This window comes from Colletes latitarsis, chromosome 3 (genome assembly GCF_051014445.1).
Source record: "Colletes latitarsis isolate SP2378_abdomen chromosome 3, iyColLati1, whole genome shotgun sequence".
Taxonomy (NCBI): Eukaryota; Metazoa; Arthropoda; class Insecta; order Hymenoptera; family Colletidae; genus Colletes; species Colletes latitarsis.
The window spans coordinates 32,522,511-32,542,028 of NC_135136.1; the positions used below are offsets into that span (position 1 = coordinate 32,522,511).

Here is a 19,518-nt window from a genome sequence, read left to right on the forward strand (position 1 = left end):
AACATTGCATCTATTTTTATTTATCATCCAACATATAGACAAAAAAAAAAAATTGTAATACAATATTTCATTTTATTGTTGTATTACATTCCTCATTACCATAATGTCATTCATATTATGTAGTCAATTTATCATTGTATAGAGACATAAATATGAAATTAAAACTACATATTGTACAAATTTTAGAAAAAATATATACACTTATATGTCTATATACTGATGATTAAAATTTCATAATAAAAATTTAAAATATAGTTTATTACGTATTTGTTTTAATCTTACATGTCTTTATACAGCCTAAATTACTTTCATGTTTACTTAAATCCTTAATGAATATCAATATAGAACATAATTATCTACATAATTTTCTATATCCAAAAAAAAAGAGTTGGGATACAATTGATAATTTGAACAAAAATTTAAAAAAACATTTTATACTTATACCAATTCTTTTCTACTCAAAACTACTAAAACCATCACTTTTACGCTCTTTGTATTCTTATGCTTAAATACATAAGATTACAGATATTTTGTATACTTATTTAACAATGTCGATGTTTATTTAAAAAATATTTTTATTATATACAAAATACATACATTTCTGTGAATAGTTCTACAGTTTAAGTGTAAATACTACAAAATGAAATAAAATCTGCTTACACAAAGTACAAATAAAAAGAGTATTTACAAATTATGTATAACTCATGAAGTAAAACTTATGCCGACGACAAAACTAACACAAGCCATGCAATTTGACAAAATTACAGAGAAGAATTCCATAGGAATCGGTAATAGCTTGTTAAATAAAAACGTATGTGATAATGTAACAATAAAATACATATTACAATATCAAAAGTAATATCATTTACAGAGTACATACTATCAGAATATATCAAACGTTTCACACGATAGATATCAGAAACTTCTAAAGGTGATTCTAAATACATGCCAAAATAAAACGAAAATCAAGAATGACTATATACTTTCGTGTTTATGGGTGTGTGCGTGCAGGGTGTCCCATCTAACTTTATTGCCCGGAATAACTTGCTTGTTTTTAATATCAGTAATATCTGATAACTCATCCTATATATTCTCAAACTATACACGGTATGCAATATTCTAAATGCACTTTTAACAACAAATAATATCTTCCTACAATTTATAGTAGAAATAAAAGCACAATAAAATTATAAATCATTCAATTTTTTAAATACATAATCCATTTCAGGCCTATTTTGTGCCATGCGATTAGCACACCATTTTCCCAAAACCATTAAATTATTATAAACCTGTTTGTCTTTCTCACCTGCTTTGTTATCAATTAATAAAGGAAGATCTCTATCTTCCCAGCTGTCAATAAAATCTTTCAGAAATTTGTTTTCTAACCTGGATTCATCATAAGCAGGCAAACCTGTAGCCAATTCAAATAAAACTATACCATAACTGTAAGTATCTACCTTTGTAGATAATTTTCGTCCATGTAAAAATTCTTCTGGAAGGTATGGTCTAGTACCATGAATTTTACTCACCTAGAAAAAATATTACAAGTAAATAGTAAAGGTTATCAAATTTACTTCATAGCAACATGTTTCTTAAACAGAAAAAATTACTTTTATGGAATCTTTTTCAGGGCCCTCTCTTGCTAAGCCAAAGTCACCAATTCTGGGTTCAAAATTTTTGTCAAGTAAAATATTAGCACTTTTTATATCCCCATGTATCAAGGGCTTTCCTCCAATTGTATGTAAATATTGTAAACCACGAGCAGTTCCTTTAGCAATTTCGTGACGCTGTATCCATGTTAATGGTTGACTTTTCTGTTTCACTAATAATCTGTCTTCCAAAGATCCATTCTTCATTAGTTGATATACAAGACAGGGTGCTCTACCATCCAAACTATATGCGTATAATGGTAAAATATTTTCATGTGGACAAGAATTTAAAATCTTTATTTCCCTAAGTGATTGCTGAAGCTGTAGTATATAACTTTCATCCGAATCAACTCCTCTTTTTTCTATCTTTTTAATAGCAACATCTGTATTTTTCCAAGTACCTATAAAATAGATAACTGATATACTGTACATATAATAAACTTAATGATTAAATAAATTCATAGTTTTATTTTTTCCTATACCTCTATATACAGTTCCAAAACCACCTTTTCCTAGTATATTATGCTTATTCCATTCATTTGTAGCTATGGATAATTCATTATAAGTAGCATGTGGTAGGGTCGCTTCTGTGCGAGGAATAGTTATATCATTATGTTTTCCATTACTAGATTCATTATGTGCAGAAGGTGGCAAAGGATAGCCTGCTGCCAGAGAAGCAACAAGTAAGTTATTGGAATTACTTGGAGAAATTCCAATTTGCATAGCTTGCATAGGTTGGTTTAATATTTTAAGAGATTCTTCCTTGGTGTTTGATTTAATAATAAGTTTTGGTACATTTGGTTCTGGTGGTACGACTTGATTAAAATTTTGTGTGCCTATCTTTAAATCTTTAGTATTTTTATTGAGTCGTTTCCCTAGAACTCTCTGAAGGTTACCTTCTCCATTATAAAGTAACTTATGAAATTTAACTTCAACAAATGGTTTTAAAGGCACCATAGATTGATAATGTTGCATTCTAGATAATAAAACAAACAATTCCAATATTGTATGATTATGATGGCCCCACATTGTTAACAATTCGTCGGTTGGATTCTTTTCCTTTCGCAAACATTGTATTGTCAATACATCATATTCCATCCATGTTCCTGTAGCAAAACTATTAGTAATATATTGAAACATACGTGAATAATGTTAAATGTTTAATCTCTATAATATACCAGCTAGCTCTTCCCACTTGTCATTTTGATTAAGTATTTTGCAAAATTCCGATCGTTCGAAAAATGGTAATTGATAAATATATTTGATTTTATCTGGGCAGCTTGATGAAGTCATATTGTATAACAGATTTTTCCTTATAAACTACAATTATACTTGTGTAAGGAAAATTATTACATACAACTCATACTAAACGTAAATATACATTCGTTTAAAGTCACTAGATATAAATTGTTTACAGTGTTACCAGACCGGACACTGGGTGCACCGATGTGGTAACACTGTAAACGATGTATATTATTATTATAGATATAGATATATCATATTATTAAATATAATTATTTTCTATATAGTCAAATATGGGCCTATATATGATACCCATTTTGACTCGGTCAGGACACTTGACTGAAAAATCTGTATCCTGAATCGCATCTGTACCGCGATCACGTGGTCGGTGATGTAGGGAAATAGGGTCGTGGGACGGTGCCCGTGGAGCGCTGAACCGCTCTGCTCGGCGAGGCGCGCGGAAATCAAACAACTCAATACGTTAAAAATACTTTAACAACTTTATTCAGTATTGTTCTTTAGATTCTCTAAGTAGCGATTGAAAAACGTTCTCTAGCGCAACACGTTAGCTCGTATAGACTGAGAGAGCCCCGGCCACGCGGGCTCGGTCTTATATATCCAGTCGTCCCGATCGGCGTTTGTTTCTTCCTTTCCCCGGTTGCCAAGTTTTCGGCGCGTGCCATGGAATTCCCGATCCTTCGAGCGAGAACCGGCGACATGGCCAACCGAGCGATTCTCACACACACACATATCCGCGCCACAAGCATACAGCCTACCTCTAACGGTCAAAACTACATTGTATGCACAAAGTATCGTCAACGGTCTACAAATGCTCGGTTTGTGCCTGGATTTCCTCGCGTTGAATTTCCTACAATAATACTACGCATTACAATACGCGATTTCGTTTGAATCTCCCTCGCTCAAATCGCAGCTTCGATGGTGAGAAAACCAGTTCCAGCAATTTCCCGTCGCGCCGCTGTATGTACATAAACCCTACGTCATGCAAATGCGTAACACATCTAAGAACACTGTATTACAATTACAGCAGGGATACTGAACAAAAAATATATGCACTATGTTAATAAGAAAAAATATTAAATAAAGTAACAAAAATAAAAATATTCCAAATCATTGTGCATTAAACCTACAAACAAAAGCATCAGGTCAACATAACAGACCAATGAAATTTTGGTCACATAATTATCTCCGTTTACATCTGATTTTACCGTCTTGTGGAATGTAATTACAGTTCTTTAATTCAAGCAATAGATAGTGAGATTAATTTAAATACTCGAGCCAGCCAACCAAACGAGTCAGCAAGCGAAAACTAACGCTGTGTGGCCAAAATCTGACCGCCACACATACGTATATAAGCAATGTATCATAATGAAAAAAAAATGCTGAGTTTTTCGACGAAATTAAAATATTTCAAATCATTCTGGAAAAAATATTTTCGGTTGTGGGGGTCAATTACAATCATTTTTGGTTAATAGACGTACTCCCGAAATCCTACGCACTTTCGAGAAAAAAATTCGAGTAGGTAGACAAATTTTTCGGCGAAATTAAAATATTTCAAATCATTCTGAAAAAATTATTTTCGGTTGCGGGGGTCAATTACAATCATTTTTGGTTAACAGACATACCCCCGGAGCCCTACGCATTTTCGAGAAAAAAATTCTTTTCCGAAAATGTAATGTGAGGTTAGAAATGTTGCCCTGAAATTCCATGCGAATATTTTGGAGGATTTTAAAATAAAAAGAATTTTACCTTTAAAATTCGTGATGAGGTTTATGTCTAATCGGCTTAAAAATAAATGTCAAATGTAACAAATGTACACAATAAAAGTACTAATTAATCGCAGATTCAAATATAAAATGCAAATAAAAATCATGGCACATAAAAGAAAACAATATTTCACTAGTATTTTCATGCAATGTAATAAATATCAACACAATTAAACTGATTAAAGAAATAATGCTGAAATAGAAAAAGAATCATAGGTCAAGAATTAATTAACACCCTAAAAATAACAAATGAACAAAATAAAAATATTAATTAATGACAGAAATAACAAAATCCAACAAAGAGTTACCTATACCAGTAGAACAGACAAAAATTCACAAAATGAAAGTGAAAAGTAAAAATAGCAAAATAATCAATGAAAGTATATTAGTAAAATATTAGTATACAAATGAAAACCATGATACATGAAACAACACAATATTTCATTAGTATTTTCATACAATGTAATAAATATCGACACAATGAAACTGATTAAATAAATAATGTTGAAATGAGAAAAGAATCATAGATAAAGAATTAATTAACACTTAAAAATCAAATAAAATAAACTGGTAAATTTTATATACTTATAATACGAAGGAAGGGTGCAGATTTGCTTCTTGTCGACAAATAGTTACCAGTGGGCAGAACTTAGTGGTTCACTGAAACAAAAAATTTGCGATCGAGTACCGCTGACGATTCCAGTGGTCTCCAGTGGGGTTAAGGGTATAAGTTAAGACTGTTTGGTCTACGAAAGGACTAATAATAAACATTCTTTGTTATAAAATTAAAGCATTATTATTTGAAATAATACAAAACTTTGCAAATAAATCATTTGAATATAGGTTATAAAGTAAGACTTTAGAAATTATTTTCAAACAATTTATGTATTTTCTAAGTATTCTATTATTTTAAATAATAATTCTTTAATTTTATAACAAGGAATGTTTATTTAATATTTCATTGAATTTTTATTTGTATCTTTTTTGCCTATACATATAGGCAAATATATCATGTTCAATTTTATTTTGGAGTTATTTCGTATTAGAGATGTTGAATCTCATTATTAAAGTTGTTCCCTATAAACCATGTTCAAGTTTTGTTCCAGAGTTGTTCCAACAAATGTCTTTTTCAATCTTCATCTTGAAAGAACCCCGAGTTGTCTGCTTGCAGCATTTTGACAATTTAGCATCTTCTTGACCATCTTCGATCTTGAATCAATGGGAATCTTCAATGAAAATTTTGAGCTTACTTCTTGATCCGTTTTGCTTGATGGTTAACTAATGACTGTCGCGGGCGTCAGTGGAGCGTGGTATTTATACAATTTCTGTAGCAACTGTCGACCAATCGCAGCCACTCGCTGCTGATTGGCACGGAGCCCGGCGGTGGGGATAACTCATCGACGTCGAAGTTATAAATATGGGCACGCTTGCTTCTAAGTCATTCCTGTAAAAACTCTGCGACTGGCTGGACGTAACTGTAATCAGTAACAAATCTAATTTCAATTAAGATCGAAGATGGTCAAGCGAGAGTGGCACCTACGCAGCATAGTCAAATTCTGATTTAGAGATCTTTCAAGGACAGCTGTCAAAAGGAACAACTCTGGTTTCTTTCAAGATGAATAAAATCATATTTTTCATGTTACGAACAACTCTGGTACTTAAGAACTTTGGTACGGAACAATTCTTGAACATCTCTTACTGAACAAAGATCTTTCGCAAATAGCGATCAGAACGAACAACTCTGGTTCCTTTGAACATGAACATGAGCAAAATCATCTGTTTATACTCAATCGTATTAATAACATACATATGTATACATATGCTCATTCATAGGAATAATAAAAATAATTTCTTTTTTTTTCAACAGTTAAATCATGATCAGGGAGTCTTAAAACGTGTATTTCCGTGTACATTTTTTTTCATTATGGAGTTTACTTATATATATGTGCTTATATGGATTGGAACGTAAAAATACCTGGGTATTCTAGATTCGAAATTGTGCTATTGACGCGAGGACGGACTTCAGCTGTTCAAAATCAAGAAGGAAAGGCTCGCACTGGCCTTCTTTCTCGATTTCCCGAAGTTGCGCGAATTGCCAAGCTCACGTAATATGGTTCGTGCGTAGGATATGTAGGCTTTTCCCACGGCTTCGTTAGATGCTAAGGAGGTTCGTCGTTACTAGTGTTGCCGTCGATGCACTCAATGATACCAAATCTGGCCACGCTGGTTTTGTAGTTACAATTTAGAATACTGCCAATCAGATTTTGAAACAGCTTTCGCTCTCTATCTGGAACCATAAATTTTCTGGTTTCTTGATGTCTGTCATTTTATGATATTTCCAATACGAACTCGCTTTACACACGCAATCGCATACATATATGTATAATGAAGTTTTACAGAACAATAAATTTGTATGCCCTCTAAGGGAAAAATTTTGAATCTTCAATAATCACTAGCAAAGTTATTAAGTGAGCGTTTTATAACACCGCATACGCCATTTTGAAATCGGAGTCGCACGCAAAACGTTGTATATGTTGTGGCAAAGCGGCTCTTTGCACGCTTTAGAAACCATAACATCGTTGTTTTTAAATACCAAGAAAAAATAAACAATGGCAGAATACTTGGCATCAATTTTTGGTACTGAAAAAGACAAGTAAGTTTTATTATTTAATTGGTACGTGTTTGAATTTTTCATATTAAATCTCAACACTATTACGATTCTTCATTTTTACAGAGTAAATTGTTCATTTTATTTCAAAATCGGTGCCTGTCGACATGGAGATCGATGCTCACGAATTCATAATAAACCAACTTTCAGTCAGGTAAAAAAGTTATCCTTAACCTTTTATTTTTTTTATTTCTGTAAAACTACTCCAAAGTTATAGATCTATTTTTCTTAAACATCTCGTTTTATATTTTCTTTTATTTATTCTTAAACTTTTATCAATAATTGAAATTTGAAAAGTGAAAATTATTGATTGTACATATATTCTTAATGTGGTTGAATAAACTAACATAGAGACATGTTTGTTTCAGACATGCTTATTACAGAATCTTTATGTAAACCCTCAAAATTCAGCAAAAAGTGCAGATGGATCTCATTGTGAGTTTAATACTAGTGGTACAGTTTCACACATAGTTGTTGGGAAAAAATTGATGCTAATGAAAACAATAATTTGTAAAATTAATTGTGTAAATATTATTTTTTAGTGGTTGCCAATGTATCTGATGAAGAAATGCAAGAACATTATGATAACTTCTTTGAAGATGTCTTTGTTGAATGCGAGGATAAATATGGTGAAATAGAGGAAATGAATGTTTGTGATAATCTTGGAGATCACTTAGTTGGAAATGTTTACATCAAGTTTCGGAGGGAAGAGGATGCAGAAAGAGCTGTAAATGATTTGAACAATAGATGGTTTGGTGGTAGACCAGTTTATGCTGAACTTTCACCAGTTACTGACTTTAGAGAAGCTTGTTGCCGTCAATATGAAATGGGGTATGTATGCATATAAAATAATATTTTTTTAAATATTTGATTATGAAATATTGCAATTAGTACAAAATTTAATATTGTTTCAGAGAATGTACGCGCTCAGGATTTTGTAACTTTATGCATTTGAAACCTATTTCACGAGAATTAAGACGTTATTTGTATAGTCGAAAGAAAGGTGGCAAAGGTCGATCGAGATCACGTTCACGATCCCGCGGCCGTGATCGCAAGCGAAGATCACGCTCACGTGACAGAAGGTCCAGGTCTAAAGATCGTCGAAAAGGTAGAGACGATAAGGGCCGAGATGGTCGATCCGGGAGGTATTAATTATACTAATTTCCAATTGTAATAATACTTCATAATAAAATGATCTAAATGGATCTGTTAATCTTTTGACTATCTTGTCAAACAAAATGTATTCGCTAATACATTTTTTTAAACTTTTGTTCATTAATTCTGTAACACTTTCTGGAAACGTTAATTTCTGCCCTTAAGCAATAAGTTGTATCAAATTAATAAAGGAAAACTTAAAAGATGTACTTTTCTAAAATAGAGATAAAACTTAATGTAAACAATTACTTTCGGAATATGACGATTGAAGAGTTAAATAAGATGAAATTGTTTAGTACATAATTGCGTTAAAAATATAGTAAACGTTTCTTCTTTCTAGATGTTATATGTTAATATTAACATAAAAAATTTTCTTTGTATTCACTGAAATTTGTTTAAATTACTATATGATTATAAATAGATATGCTTGAATGTAAACTGAATTATAATAATTTCCATTGCATTAGTAAATCTTTATATGTGAACATTGTGACTGTATAAAGTTATCACAGTATAAAAAAATTTTTGCATGTGTAATAATAAAAATAAAAAAATTTGAAAGTTATGTTTACTTATTTTTTAAATCCATTGGTATAAACTTCAAATGAGAAAATTATTACATAATATGAACACACCAGTAGTATTCGAACACAAGACAGTTTTATATATCTCACATTATATTTAACATTACTTCCAACATGAAGCAATTATTACTACAATGTGCAAGAAATTATGCTGAATGCTCCTAGTATAGTGTCGATAAAAAATATTTATTAGCAGATCAATATCAGACTAAGTCTCTATTTTTCCACCAGACATTCAAAATTCTACAGATTTCTCAAACTTCTTTCCACAAGCAAACATCTCTAATTATATAGGCCAAATTACATTGTATGTTATACACTGGCAGAATTTATATCAATGTTTCATGTTTTATTATAAAAGGAAATTTATCAATTTAAAATGTTTACAACTCGTAGAAATATCTTATACATAGAAAATGCGTGAAATTATTGGAATATACAAAACAAATAAAAGCCAAAAGTTATTTGACAGGAAAGAAATTCAAGATTGTAGTCTTATACAACAAATCGTATAGTCATGTTTTGGAAAATGAGCTTTCAAGAAACACTTTAAGAAGTATTTCACATTTCGATAAATGAATACAGCCATATAAATGAAATACATAGCTGTAAGGAAATATTTATGAAAGAATATACTTTACACGATTTAAATAAATTATCCAAATTCCTTTTATAAATAATGTTGAAATTATTATATAGATCGAATTGTAGATATATGTTTTAACGTTGTAGCTGCATGTATAAAATTGTGATATGCGAATGTTAATGAATAACGATGTAATGGGATGCACGCAATCGCCATTTAATACAGTCGATATTATAAATCTATCTATAAACTATTGCTTCTTACTTCGAAATGACACGAATTTCTTAACAACTTCGTTAATGTCATTGCATCGATGCACATGTATACATCACAATGTGTTCGTGAATATCACGGATAAAATATATTATGTCAACGTACGTCTTTCGAATTAATCGCTTTTTTTTTTAATGCCGACAATATTAAACGCATCCATTTGATCTTACAATGTTTTCAGTGTCTATCTTAATAGACAATACTTAAAAACATCTTAATAATTTTACAGGAATTAAGGTATCATATCTTGCGGACATTAAACTATAATATACAATAGACGCATTTATGTTTCTTCCTTTTTTCCAATGACTATTAACAATTACCATTATATAGTGTAAAAAGTATATTAAAGTGGTATAATTAAGTCCGACGGAAAAGACGTATTTTGTAGTTTATTCTCATCAGAATTTCTCCAAAATATACTGTATACAATATTTTACTTTACGTATAAATATATACAGTTTCATTATGACAGCGCACTAGGTATCATTTAGTTACTCGGACATGAGATTGAGCAGTGCGCAACATTCTACCTTATATGTTTCAGAAGATAAGAATTATCTTCCTTAGCATAGTTTATTTTATTTTTGTGGTAGTATAGTGCTCGTGTTATCCATTTACTTTGTGTCTAAGCACAGAGGTATAAATCGATTAATTAATTTCATCTTTTAAGATAACTAACAGCTTCTCTGTAATGTCCTGCCCGCATCACTTGTTGTATCGTGAAAATATTTACATTGTTTAGGTTACTAATTAATGATTACGATACTCCATAGTAGGTTTAGTAGGATATGAGATCATTGTTTAGGGGGGCTAATCAGCATAAACAATGAACTGTTGGTTATCCACATCCGCAACTTCAACTTGAACAAACTGAGGCTGTTGAAGTTGTATTTGTTGTACTTGTCTCCCAATAGCATTACGTGACCTGTAAATTAATATTTGCACCTTTTATATGACAAATACTTAAATTGATATATACGAAACAAAAATATATTCTTACTTGGCTTTTGCATGTGTTAATATATGTGACTTTAAATTCGTTGATTGTGCAAATTTTTTACTGCATCCATCAAATGGGCAAACATAAGGTCTATCTCCAGTATGAATTCTAACATGAGTACGAAGATTGAAGTCAAGACTAAACCTTTTGCCACATCCTTCAAATGTACATTGGAAAGGCTTTTCTCCTGTATGAACCAACTGGTGCCTCTTCAATTTTGAACTTTCAACAAAAGCTTTGCCACATTCTGCGCATACGTGTACCCTTGGCCCATGAGTGTGCAAATGTTTACGCATCGCACTATTATCTCTGAACATTTTTGTGCATCCTTTATGTGGACAGGCTATAGTACGCTCAACACCATCTAAAACAGGTGGCTTGCGTACTTTCAATTTGTGACCAGGCCTAGCAAATTCTGCCAGCTGTTTTGGATCCGAAAGGTCAAGACCAGGCATTCCATCAGAAATGGAGCTCCCAGAATGATTGAATTTGGCATTGGATTTACCAGTCATGTATTCTGTGTAGTCTGGATCAGGCTCTGGATTTGAGCCTTCATCTGGAACATCCACCAGGTGAGGAGCTAATAGGACACTCCCTTTAACAATAACAAACAAGCAGTCCCAAACAAAAGCTACTGTATTTATTTTTGGTTACGAAAATTGTGTATTTTTTATTTATATTTATTAGTAAAAACCTTTATTACATAACAACATAAAACATTATTTTTCTTAATGTAATATTGTATCTAATGTAAAAATGAAAAGACCAGCAAAATATATATACATATTTAACAATTTAATAATCAATCTCTTTTTATTTATCAATAATATAAATTACATTTTAAATAAAAATAGAGAAGTTTATATTTGTGTTAGGCTCATAAAGAAATACAAAGTTTAAGATAATTATTTTTATATCTATTCAAATAATTTAATATGTATATATATATATATATATTTAAGAATCTTTTGTTTGCTCAAAGAATATAAGTTATCAAAAAATATAAAACATTTACAAATTTTTTAAAATTATTTTCGAACATTCAAATACAGAAATATTAATTACATGAAGAATTACATATAATAAAAAAACACTAATTTATATCCAAAAAATTAATACAAAATGTAGTTGATCATTAACTTCAAAATTATGTTTTAATAAAACATATGAACAACCTAGGAAAAATTCGACTTTTATATTGCTATTATTATTACGAACTCTAAATTATCAACAGTTAAAAGCAGAAATTAATTTGTACTTAAAAAATTTATCGAATATAATCTGTAAATCCTATTCTATTCTATTATATTATAGGAGTATTAGGATAGATTTATTGCATACATCCAATTATTCATATATATAATAAAGAAGCGCGATAAAGATGAGGTCGATTTGTGCGCCTGTGAATCTCCACTATACTTTCATTTTTAAATGATATTCCATCTATATTGCAATTGAAGCATCCAACTGCATGAATTGTGAAAAGAAAAATTAAAGTCACAATTACTGTAATTTTGAAGGTGTTTTTAGTATCCGTGAATACTCAACAAAAAATTATGGATTTTACATTGAATGACGTAAGAAGTCAAAACACGCTTTATATTTGAAAGAATAAATCGAATATTTAAATAATTCGCCTCATAAAACAAGGAATTAAATATTTTATTCGATAGAAATGTGCGAAAACTTATATAGATAAAGGAAAAAAGCGAAGGATCAAATAAAGTAGCGTATTTAAGAAAGATATCGTGAGCGTAAGAGTTCTGTTCTTTCTGCTGTAAGTACATCTCCGCCATTATCATTCGAGAGGATAGATCACGTAAAAGAAGCCATTTTCAAAATATGGCTGCCCCCTGGCAGCATAATGGCGTTCTCTTGATCAAAACAAACAACGCAAACTGTCAACGAAATCGTTGATAATAAAAAAAAAACCGAAAGCATACTGTAGATGAACTTGACGATCCCATAAGAAAACCACGGTATTGATTCAAGTCCACCGGAAGTGCGTACCAGCAGTGTACACGGAGAGATACTCGTTGCGAAGATTTTCGACCAAGTAGTTCGGTGTGTTTCATTTTAGTTATCGAAAGGTTAGAAACAAACATAAGACTTACCGTCGTCGGTACCTGAGGCCCACATCGTCACCGAGAATTCACCTTCAAGCGTCTTGATTTGCACTTGCTTCTGCTCCCACTTTCTAGCCTTCGTTTCCGAACCCATTTCCCCAAAAATCGTATGATCGGACGTTCTGAATCTCGATGCACCACTCTTTCTGGCCTTCTTGGGACCTTTTCTCGATGGTCCAGGACTCGACTCGACATAAATATCGTTCTCTGGAACTGGGATTTGATCGTATACGCTTAGTGGATCACTGCCGACGATTTCTTCTTGCGTCTGTAGTATGATTTCTTCGCGTCCTGGCTCTGGAAGTGGTTGAAGAGCTATCATCGGCTGCCCATCCTCTCCCTCGATGGTAGTTTCTACGGTCTCACAGGGTATTTCCACCGGTATTGTTTCTATTTCAACCTCTTGGATATCTGGTTGAATCTCCACTTCGGTTATTATGTCCGAGGACGCCATATTAATCTCCGCTGACGCCATGTTACTAATCAAAATGGCTGGCCCCGGATACTCGCGCGACAAGCGGGGCGGTAAGTTAGCTGATCACGTGACTCACTCCCACCATTACGATTACTAAAGTGGTGTTCATTCAGAATTCGTTATTTTTTTGTAAGCGATTCTTTCTTTGAAATTTTCTTTTTAATTTTACGCATAGTTTCTAAACATCATTTATGAGTTATAATAGCGTAATATGAATAACTACGTTTTACAATATAGCTTATATTTTTTAAATTTGTTATGCGTTTAGTATGCTTCTTGTGAGAACCATTAAAGCGTACCCTTCCTCTTCTTTTTAATATATGTTATGCCATCTTCTGGGAAATGTGAGTAACATATTCAGTGTAGAACAAACTTTGGTTCTAGTTTGACTTATCATAAATGTGTTTTGTGTATTATTTACAAATTTTTCCCAATGCCTTAATTATTTGTTTTAACCGTACACCGATATATCTTTGCAATATATAGAACTATATTGTATGCACAGACCCGAATCTTTAAAATAAAAATATAGGTTATTAATTTGGGATTGTTATCACGATGGACCTATCGAAGACAAAAAATGACAAAAAATTATATCTTTGTAAATGGTATTTTCGTGGTAAGTGATATGCATTTAGTTATGATATTTCTATTCTTTATATAAAAATATATAAATATTTTGTTTGTTTCGCAGCTGGATTTGTTTTTTTGCCGTTTCTTTGGGCTGTAAATGCTGTTTGGTTTGCCAAAGAAGCTTTCATCGCGCCGCATTACGAAGAACAAAAGCTAATCAAAAGATGTAAGTTTTTATTTACTATCTATTTCAGTCTGTACAAGCTCAAAATGAAGTTTTATTATGTTTTAGAAGAGAAAAATATAAATTCATTCTACTGTTTTATTATTTATTGAATTTGTATGAAGTATAGAATATATGTTGACAAACATCAAGCTAGAAGTATTACTAAAAAAATATTATGCTATTTGATTGTTGTAAATTCTGTTTTATATTTAAATTGATATTAGCTTTTGTATGTAAATTCATATATGTATATATGTATATAACAAATATTTTGTTAAATCAAATTTTCAGATGTGATATTCTCTGCTATAGGAGCAGCTTTATGGTCGGCTGCTCTTTTAGCATGGATCATTACATTTCAAACACAAAGAGCAGCATGGGGTGAATTTGCAGATTCTATTAGTTACATAATTCCTATGGGTGTTCCATAACATTGTGATAAAATTATTTTTATTTAATTATTAATTTGTAACCACAGTAAGCTTCAATTAAATTGGTAAAGTCTAGACTGTTGATAAATTAAATGACCTAAATACCTTGCATCTTTGATATTCACTGCTCCTGATGTGAACCACTCAGCATACCAGATACCTTCTCCCTGTATACTTCTATTATTAGAGTTGCAAAAAAAGGGAACTCCTTTGGAGATAGTCCTTAGAGATATCCATTATTTATAACTCCAACCCAATGATATTTATGCTAGAATTTCCCCTGTGTCCATTGATGAACATAGAAGTTCCTAATAATTGTTCCAGTTGCCTTTATGATAAACCAGAAAAGTCATGTAGTTTTAATTTTAGTTTAATTTAAATTTTATTGGAAAAACTTTGTCAATCCATTGATAACAGAAGTGTTCATTAATGAACATAATTGGATCTTGCTTGCATGGTTTTTATACATTCTAGTATAAGAATTAATAAATAATAGTTATAAACTGATTATTGGTCATATTGTTGATTTAAAATGAAACTTGATAATAGAATTAAATGAAAGTGAAAATATAATGAGTATCTGACTTCAGAAACATACAGGCCAATATGTATAGGTTGAATGTCAGGAATGATAGTTGGGATGAGGAAAGGTACAGGGAAATGGTCCTGACTAAACAATTTAATTGAAGATTATTTTACTATGATATATTTGTAATATATGCATTAAAAAAAATTATATTAAAATTAAACTTTTGATATTTAAATAAATCACAATACTTAGAGTTATAAAAAATATATTGTTTATTTTAATGCACTTAATTGAAATATTTCTAAAACTTAATAGTATATAGTACACAGTGCAATGTTATATATACTTTATAGCATTTGTAAAAAAAAATTGAAATTGCAGGTGCAAATTCCTAAAATTTGTTTATTTTCATATTTATTCATTATTTATTATCTGACATAAGAGAATGACGTTAAACAATTCTACGTCGTTGTCTATGTACTTGTATATCTCTGTAAACTAATCTTGATAAAAACTGAAATAATAAAAATTGAGTTAAATTTGGAAATACTTATTGCCGTTTAAAAATTTAACATAAAGGAAATTACCAATAATGCTAGCATATCTGCAACCATAAGCATATAAAATACATTGTGCCAACCAGCCCAATGTGATACCAAACCTGCTAATAATGGACCAACTGCAGCACCAATACTGCCTGTTCCATCAATAATAGCAGTAACTGTAGCTAAAGCTTTCGAATTATTTCCTAGACTAGGATGAGTTCCAAGTTCAGCAGATACAGCAGTTGTTATCAAGGCATAAGGTCCATTAACTAATATTCCTACTATTAGTAGTAATATTATATTGATGGCTAAGCCAGTGCTTCCAATGTAGTCATATATAAATAACTATACACAGAAAGAATCATATAAAAAAATACAAATTAAAGAAGTAAAGATCTACCAATATAATAATATGTACAATTTATTTGAAAGTGAATGCAAAATATTATTCTAGATCTTTCTTATCTAATTGTTTTATTTATTTTATATTTCTTGTTACTTTAATAAATTACTTAGTGTAATTTACTTGTTTGCAATAGTTATTACATGAAATAGTACCTACCGCAGGAACTGCAAATCCAAGCATAACTGCACATGTTAGGGCACTCATACCGCTGTAATCTGATAAAACACCAGCTATTATTGCACCTGCAATACCACCAACATCAAATAAAACCGAAACATGTGCGCTTAACGTTGTATCATAAGTAGCTGAAAAAAGATTAAAATATCTATGATGTGTTCTAATAATAATTACAATATTATAAATACTAACTTGATGCTGCAATATACAATGGTAACCAGTATAGGAACGTGTAGCTTACAAGCTTTGCAAAGAATAAAGAAAGAGAATATTCTATAACTCCAGGTATACCCATAGCCCCTCTAAATCCAACAGCGTTTTCTCTATGTTCTTGTAAACGTCTATGCCTTGCCAATATTGGACTTGTTTCAGATCTTAAACTTGTCAAATCCTTTGAAAGTAAATTTTTTATAAATATCAATAATAAGTAGAAAAACTTACAGTTTTAGCTTAAATTTATTTGCAAAAAATGTTGAAGTAACAATGTAAATATTCAAATAATGCAAATAATAGAGTGCAACATCTGTTAATTTAGTTACATAAAGTGCAGTATTAATTAGAAAATAAAGCATGCACTTACTTCAACACCAATCTGTTCGCGGTAGGCACAGCGATAGATGAGACGCTAAATACAGCAAATGGGTTATCTTTAGTGAGTTTATGGCATGTGCAAAAAAAAAAAAAGAAAATATATGAAGATATTCTAATATAATTGTTTGTACAGCAAAGCGATTAACGTTAAGTATCAGAAAATAGAAAAATTGAATTTATACTGAAATTTGAAATTCATAATATTATATGGAGAAAACATCTGAAAAAAGGTTGTCTACATTCCAGTGCTAAATACAGATTAACGAAACAGTGGTTATGTGGTAGATCTATTAAGACATTTCATGCTGATAGTCATACAAAAACCCTATTAAGTAATAAAACGTATTTTTAACTCACGTCTTCGATATCATTACTACAATTTCTACAAATATCTGCATCATTCTCTTCGTCTGAACTGTCGGTAGCATTGAATTTTCTATACCTAGGAGAAATAGGTGGAATACATCCTATATTTATAGGATTGGGTTCTAGAAATAGAAATATTATAAATCCTGCCAAGCCCATTGTAACACCAGGTACCATGAAAGTTAAACCCCAATCAGATTCCACAAACTCAGCAGCTATTAAAGTACCCAAAATGTTTCCTAATGATGTATGAGAATTCCATATTCCAAAGATTAATCCTCGTTTTCCTTCTCCAAACCAATTTCCAACAACTGTGACTACACCTGGCCAACCTGATGTTTGGAAGATACCACCCACTGCCTAAAAATTAATAGTAAAAGATACTAAGATACTAAGTTAGTCTTAGAGAAAGATAACTATATAAATCAAAAACTAACTATATTTGTGTAAATAATAAATTCCTCTTTGTACACTTACTTGAACCAAAACAAAATACCATAAACTATGGATATTATATGGCCTAGCAATGCCAAAAAGGTAACAAGATATACCTGATCCAAGCATACCAAATGTTAGAAAATACCGTAGGTTTACCCTTTCTGCTATGAAACCACTAAACAGATAAATATAAGGTTATTATCAAATTACTTCCTGTAATCTGTACATCATAATTAAGCTCACTTGAATGTGTCACCTGAGGAACATGGCTGCTGCATATGAAAACAGAAATGCTGAGTCTAACATGCCAAGTAATGCTGGTGCCTCCGAAGTATCTGTAAATAAAATACATTCCTTAAACAATCTTCTCTATAAAAATAATTTCTAATTAATATTCTTCAAAGTAATTATTTTATATTTACCAAATGGAGCCCAATCACACCATGTATCTTTATTTGTGCTATTAATTAAAATATTATCAGGTGGTGACAAACTGCTACAGTTCAGGCTCAATACATTTTTTACAACTGATATAGGTTTCCTTGTCATATGATAACAGGTATATGCTAAATATGTAAGAGCCAAGATGCCACCTTGATGCCATGCTATTCGATTGACACGGCTGTGTGGGCAGTATTTGAAAATTGCATATTCTAATAATTGTAGTCCCCATGGTTTATCTCTCAATACACCAGTCATATTTGGTACAGAATATTTTCTCTTTTCTTTTTTAACAACTGAGATATTGTAAAAGATAAATATGCTTCAAAATTTGTTACATAAGCAATACTTTATACGCTTATTTGTACTCTTTCAGTTTGATGTTTATCTCTTTACAAACCACTATTTATAGTTTTAATGGTATAAAAACTAGTTTCAGCTTCATTTTAATACTTTGGACAGAGTTAAGAACAATACTGTGCATCTTCTTTTTAAGAATTATTAGAATTCACAATGTTAAATATTTGTATTCTTATTCACATACATTTCTATTTATTAACCATAGTGTGTTATCACTTCAATAAATACCCAATTGGTATAATAACTTTACACAATACTATTTGTAAGTACACTTTATAATAATTTCATTATTATAATATACTATAAACATTTCTTTATACACACAGATGTAACATTGATAATCTGTATATCTTTCTTTTTGATCTTCTGGATATCAACAATGTTATTTATCTTTTGTACCTTTCTTTCATACTGATATTTTTATTATATTCGAAGATTTAAATTACTAATAGAAGAATGGATTTAGTATAAAAGCCACAAATATTGAATACGATAAGAAAGCAGACTGTGACTCATAACCTACAACAAAGAAAACTAACACAAGACCAAAACAAAGAATAGTTTACTGCACACTGCATATGGATTACGATGCAATATTGTCACTTTTTTCACTGTCTTTAAAAGAACTAAATGTAAGAAATGCAACTCTATTTTAAATTTAGTGGAATGTTTATTATCGCAAATGACAAATGATAGCTACGTGTACAGTAAACTTAACACATATGTACATTTTTATCTGACACATGGCAGCTAAGATATGGTACAGTATAATGCACTGAAGATCAGTGAATGCCATTGTCCGTTCAAGGTTAAGCATTCTAATGATAATACTTATGCATATTAAAAAGGAGTTTATTACAAATTAGCTACGAGTTAGCTACAAAAAATTT

General features: G+C 30.9%; 5 protein-coding genes across 11 annotated transcripts; 2 read left to right on the forward strand and 3 right to left on the reverse strand.

Annotated features, from left to right (window-relative positions):
* Positions 1–30: 30 nt before the first annotated feature.
* Pll (serine/threonine-protein kinase pelle) lies at positions 31–3,149 on the reverse strand. 2 transcript variants are annotated; one of them, XM_076762586.1, is made up of 4 exons: positions 2,828–3,148; positions 2,132–2,755; positions 1,611–2,050; positions 31–1,529 (listed from the first exon to the last, which is right to left on the reverse strand). In XM_076762586.1, the coding sequence occupies exons 1-4, from the start codon at positions 2,940–2,942 to the stop codon at positions 1,188–1,190; spliced, it is 1,521 nt and encodes a 506-aa protein (XP_076618701.1). In that variant the 5' UTR covers positions 2,943–3,148; the 3' UTR covers positions 31–1,187. The 2 variants fall into 2 exon arrangements, with proteins under 2 accessions (XP_076618701.1, XP_076618703.1); XM_076762588.1 differs by having other exon boundaries at positions 1,247–1,411; positions 2,828–3,149.
* A 3,680-nt stretch (positions 3,150–6,829) lies between these two features.
* U2af38 (U2 small nuclear riboprotein auxiliary factor 38) lies at positions 6,830–8,998 on the forward strand. Its single transcript, XM_076763030.1, has 5 exons — positions 6,830–7,328; positions 7,410–7,497; positions 7,712–7,778; positions 7,886–8,174; positions 8,258–8,998. The coding sequence occupies exons 1-5, from the start codon at positions 7,285–7,287 to the stop codon at positions 8,493–8,495; spliced, it is 726 nt and encodes a 241-aa protein (XP_076619145.1). The 5' UTR covers positions 6,830–7,284; the 3' UTR covers positions 8,496–8,998.
* Positions 8,999–10,210: 1,212 nt separating this feature from the next.
* Positions 10,211–13,710, reverse strand: LOC143340748 (transcription factor YY2). Of its 2 annotated transcripts, none has more exons than XM_076763029.1 (3): positions 13,059–13,710; positions 10,945–11,500; positions 10,211–10,869 (listed from the first exon to the last, which is right to left on the reverse strand). In XM_076763029.1, the coding sequence occupies exons 1-3, from the start codon at positions 13,543–13,545 to the stop codon at positions 10,755–10,757; spliced, it is 1,158 nt and encodes a 385-aa protein (XP_076619144.1). In that variant the 5' UTR covers positions 13,546–13,710; the 3' UTR covers positions 10,211–10,754. The 2 variants fall into 2 exon arrangements, with proteins under 2 accessions (XP_076619144.1, XP_076619143.1); XM_076763028.1 differs by having other exon boundaries at positions 10,945–11,539.
* A 193-nt stretch (positions 13,711–13,903) lies between these two features.
* On the forward strand, positions 13,904–14,850 carry Pen-2 (presenilin enhancer, gamma-secretase subunit). Its single transcript, XM_076763031.1, has 3 exons — positions 13,904–14,164; positions 14,240–14,344; positions 14,636–14,850. The coding sequence occupies exons 1-3, from the start codon at positions 14,104–14,106 to the stop codon at positions 14,773–14,775; spliced, it is 306 nt and encodes a 101-aa protein (XP_076619146.1). The 5' UTR covers positions 13,904–14,103; the 3' UTR covers positions 14,776–14,850.
* Positions 14,851–15,552: 702 nt separating this feature from the next.
* On the reverse strand, positions 15,553–19,514 carry Mfs16 (major facilitator superfamily transporter 16). 5 transcript variants are annotated; one of them, XM_076763026.1, is made up of 9 exons: positions 18,250–19,514; positions 18,084–18,162; positions 17,863–18,002; positions 17,381–17,745; positions 17,013–17,057; positions 16,625–16,823; positions 16,412–16,497; positions 15,892–16,194; positions 15,553–15,818 (listed from the first exon to the last, which is right to left on the reverse strand). In XM_076763026.1, the coding sequence occupies exons 1-9, from the start codon at positions 18,524–18,526 to the stop codon at positions 15,756–15,758; spliced, it is 1,557 nt and encodes a 518-aa protein (XP_076619141.1). In that variant the 5' UTR covers positions 18,527–19,514; the 3' UTR covers positions 15,553–15,755. The 5 variants fall into 5 exon arrangements, with proteins under 5 accessions (XP_076619141.1, XP_076619138.1, XP_076619137.1 ...); XM_076763023.1 differs by having other exon boundaries at positions 16,412–16,560; positions 17,381–17,749; positions 17,867–18,002; positions 18,250–19,468; XM_076763022.1 differs by having other exon boundaries at positions 16,412–16,560; positions 18,250–19,462.
* Between the last annotated feature and the right edge of the window lie 4 nt (positions 19,515–19,518).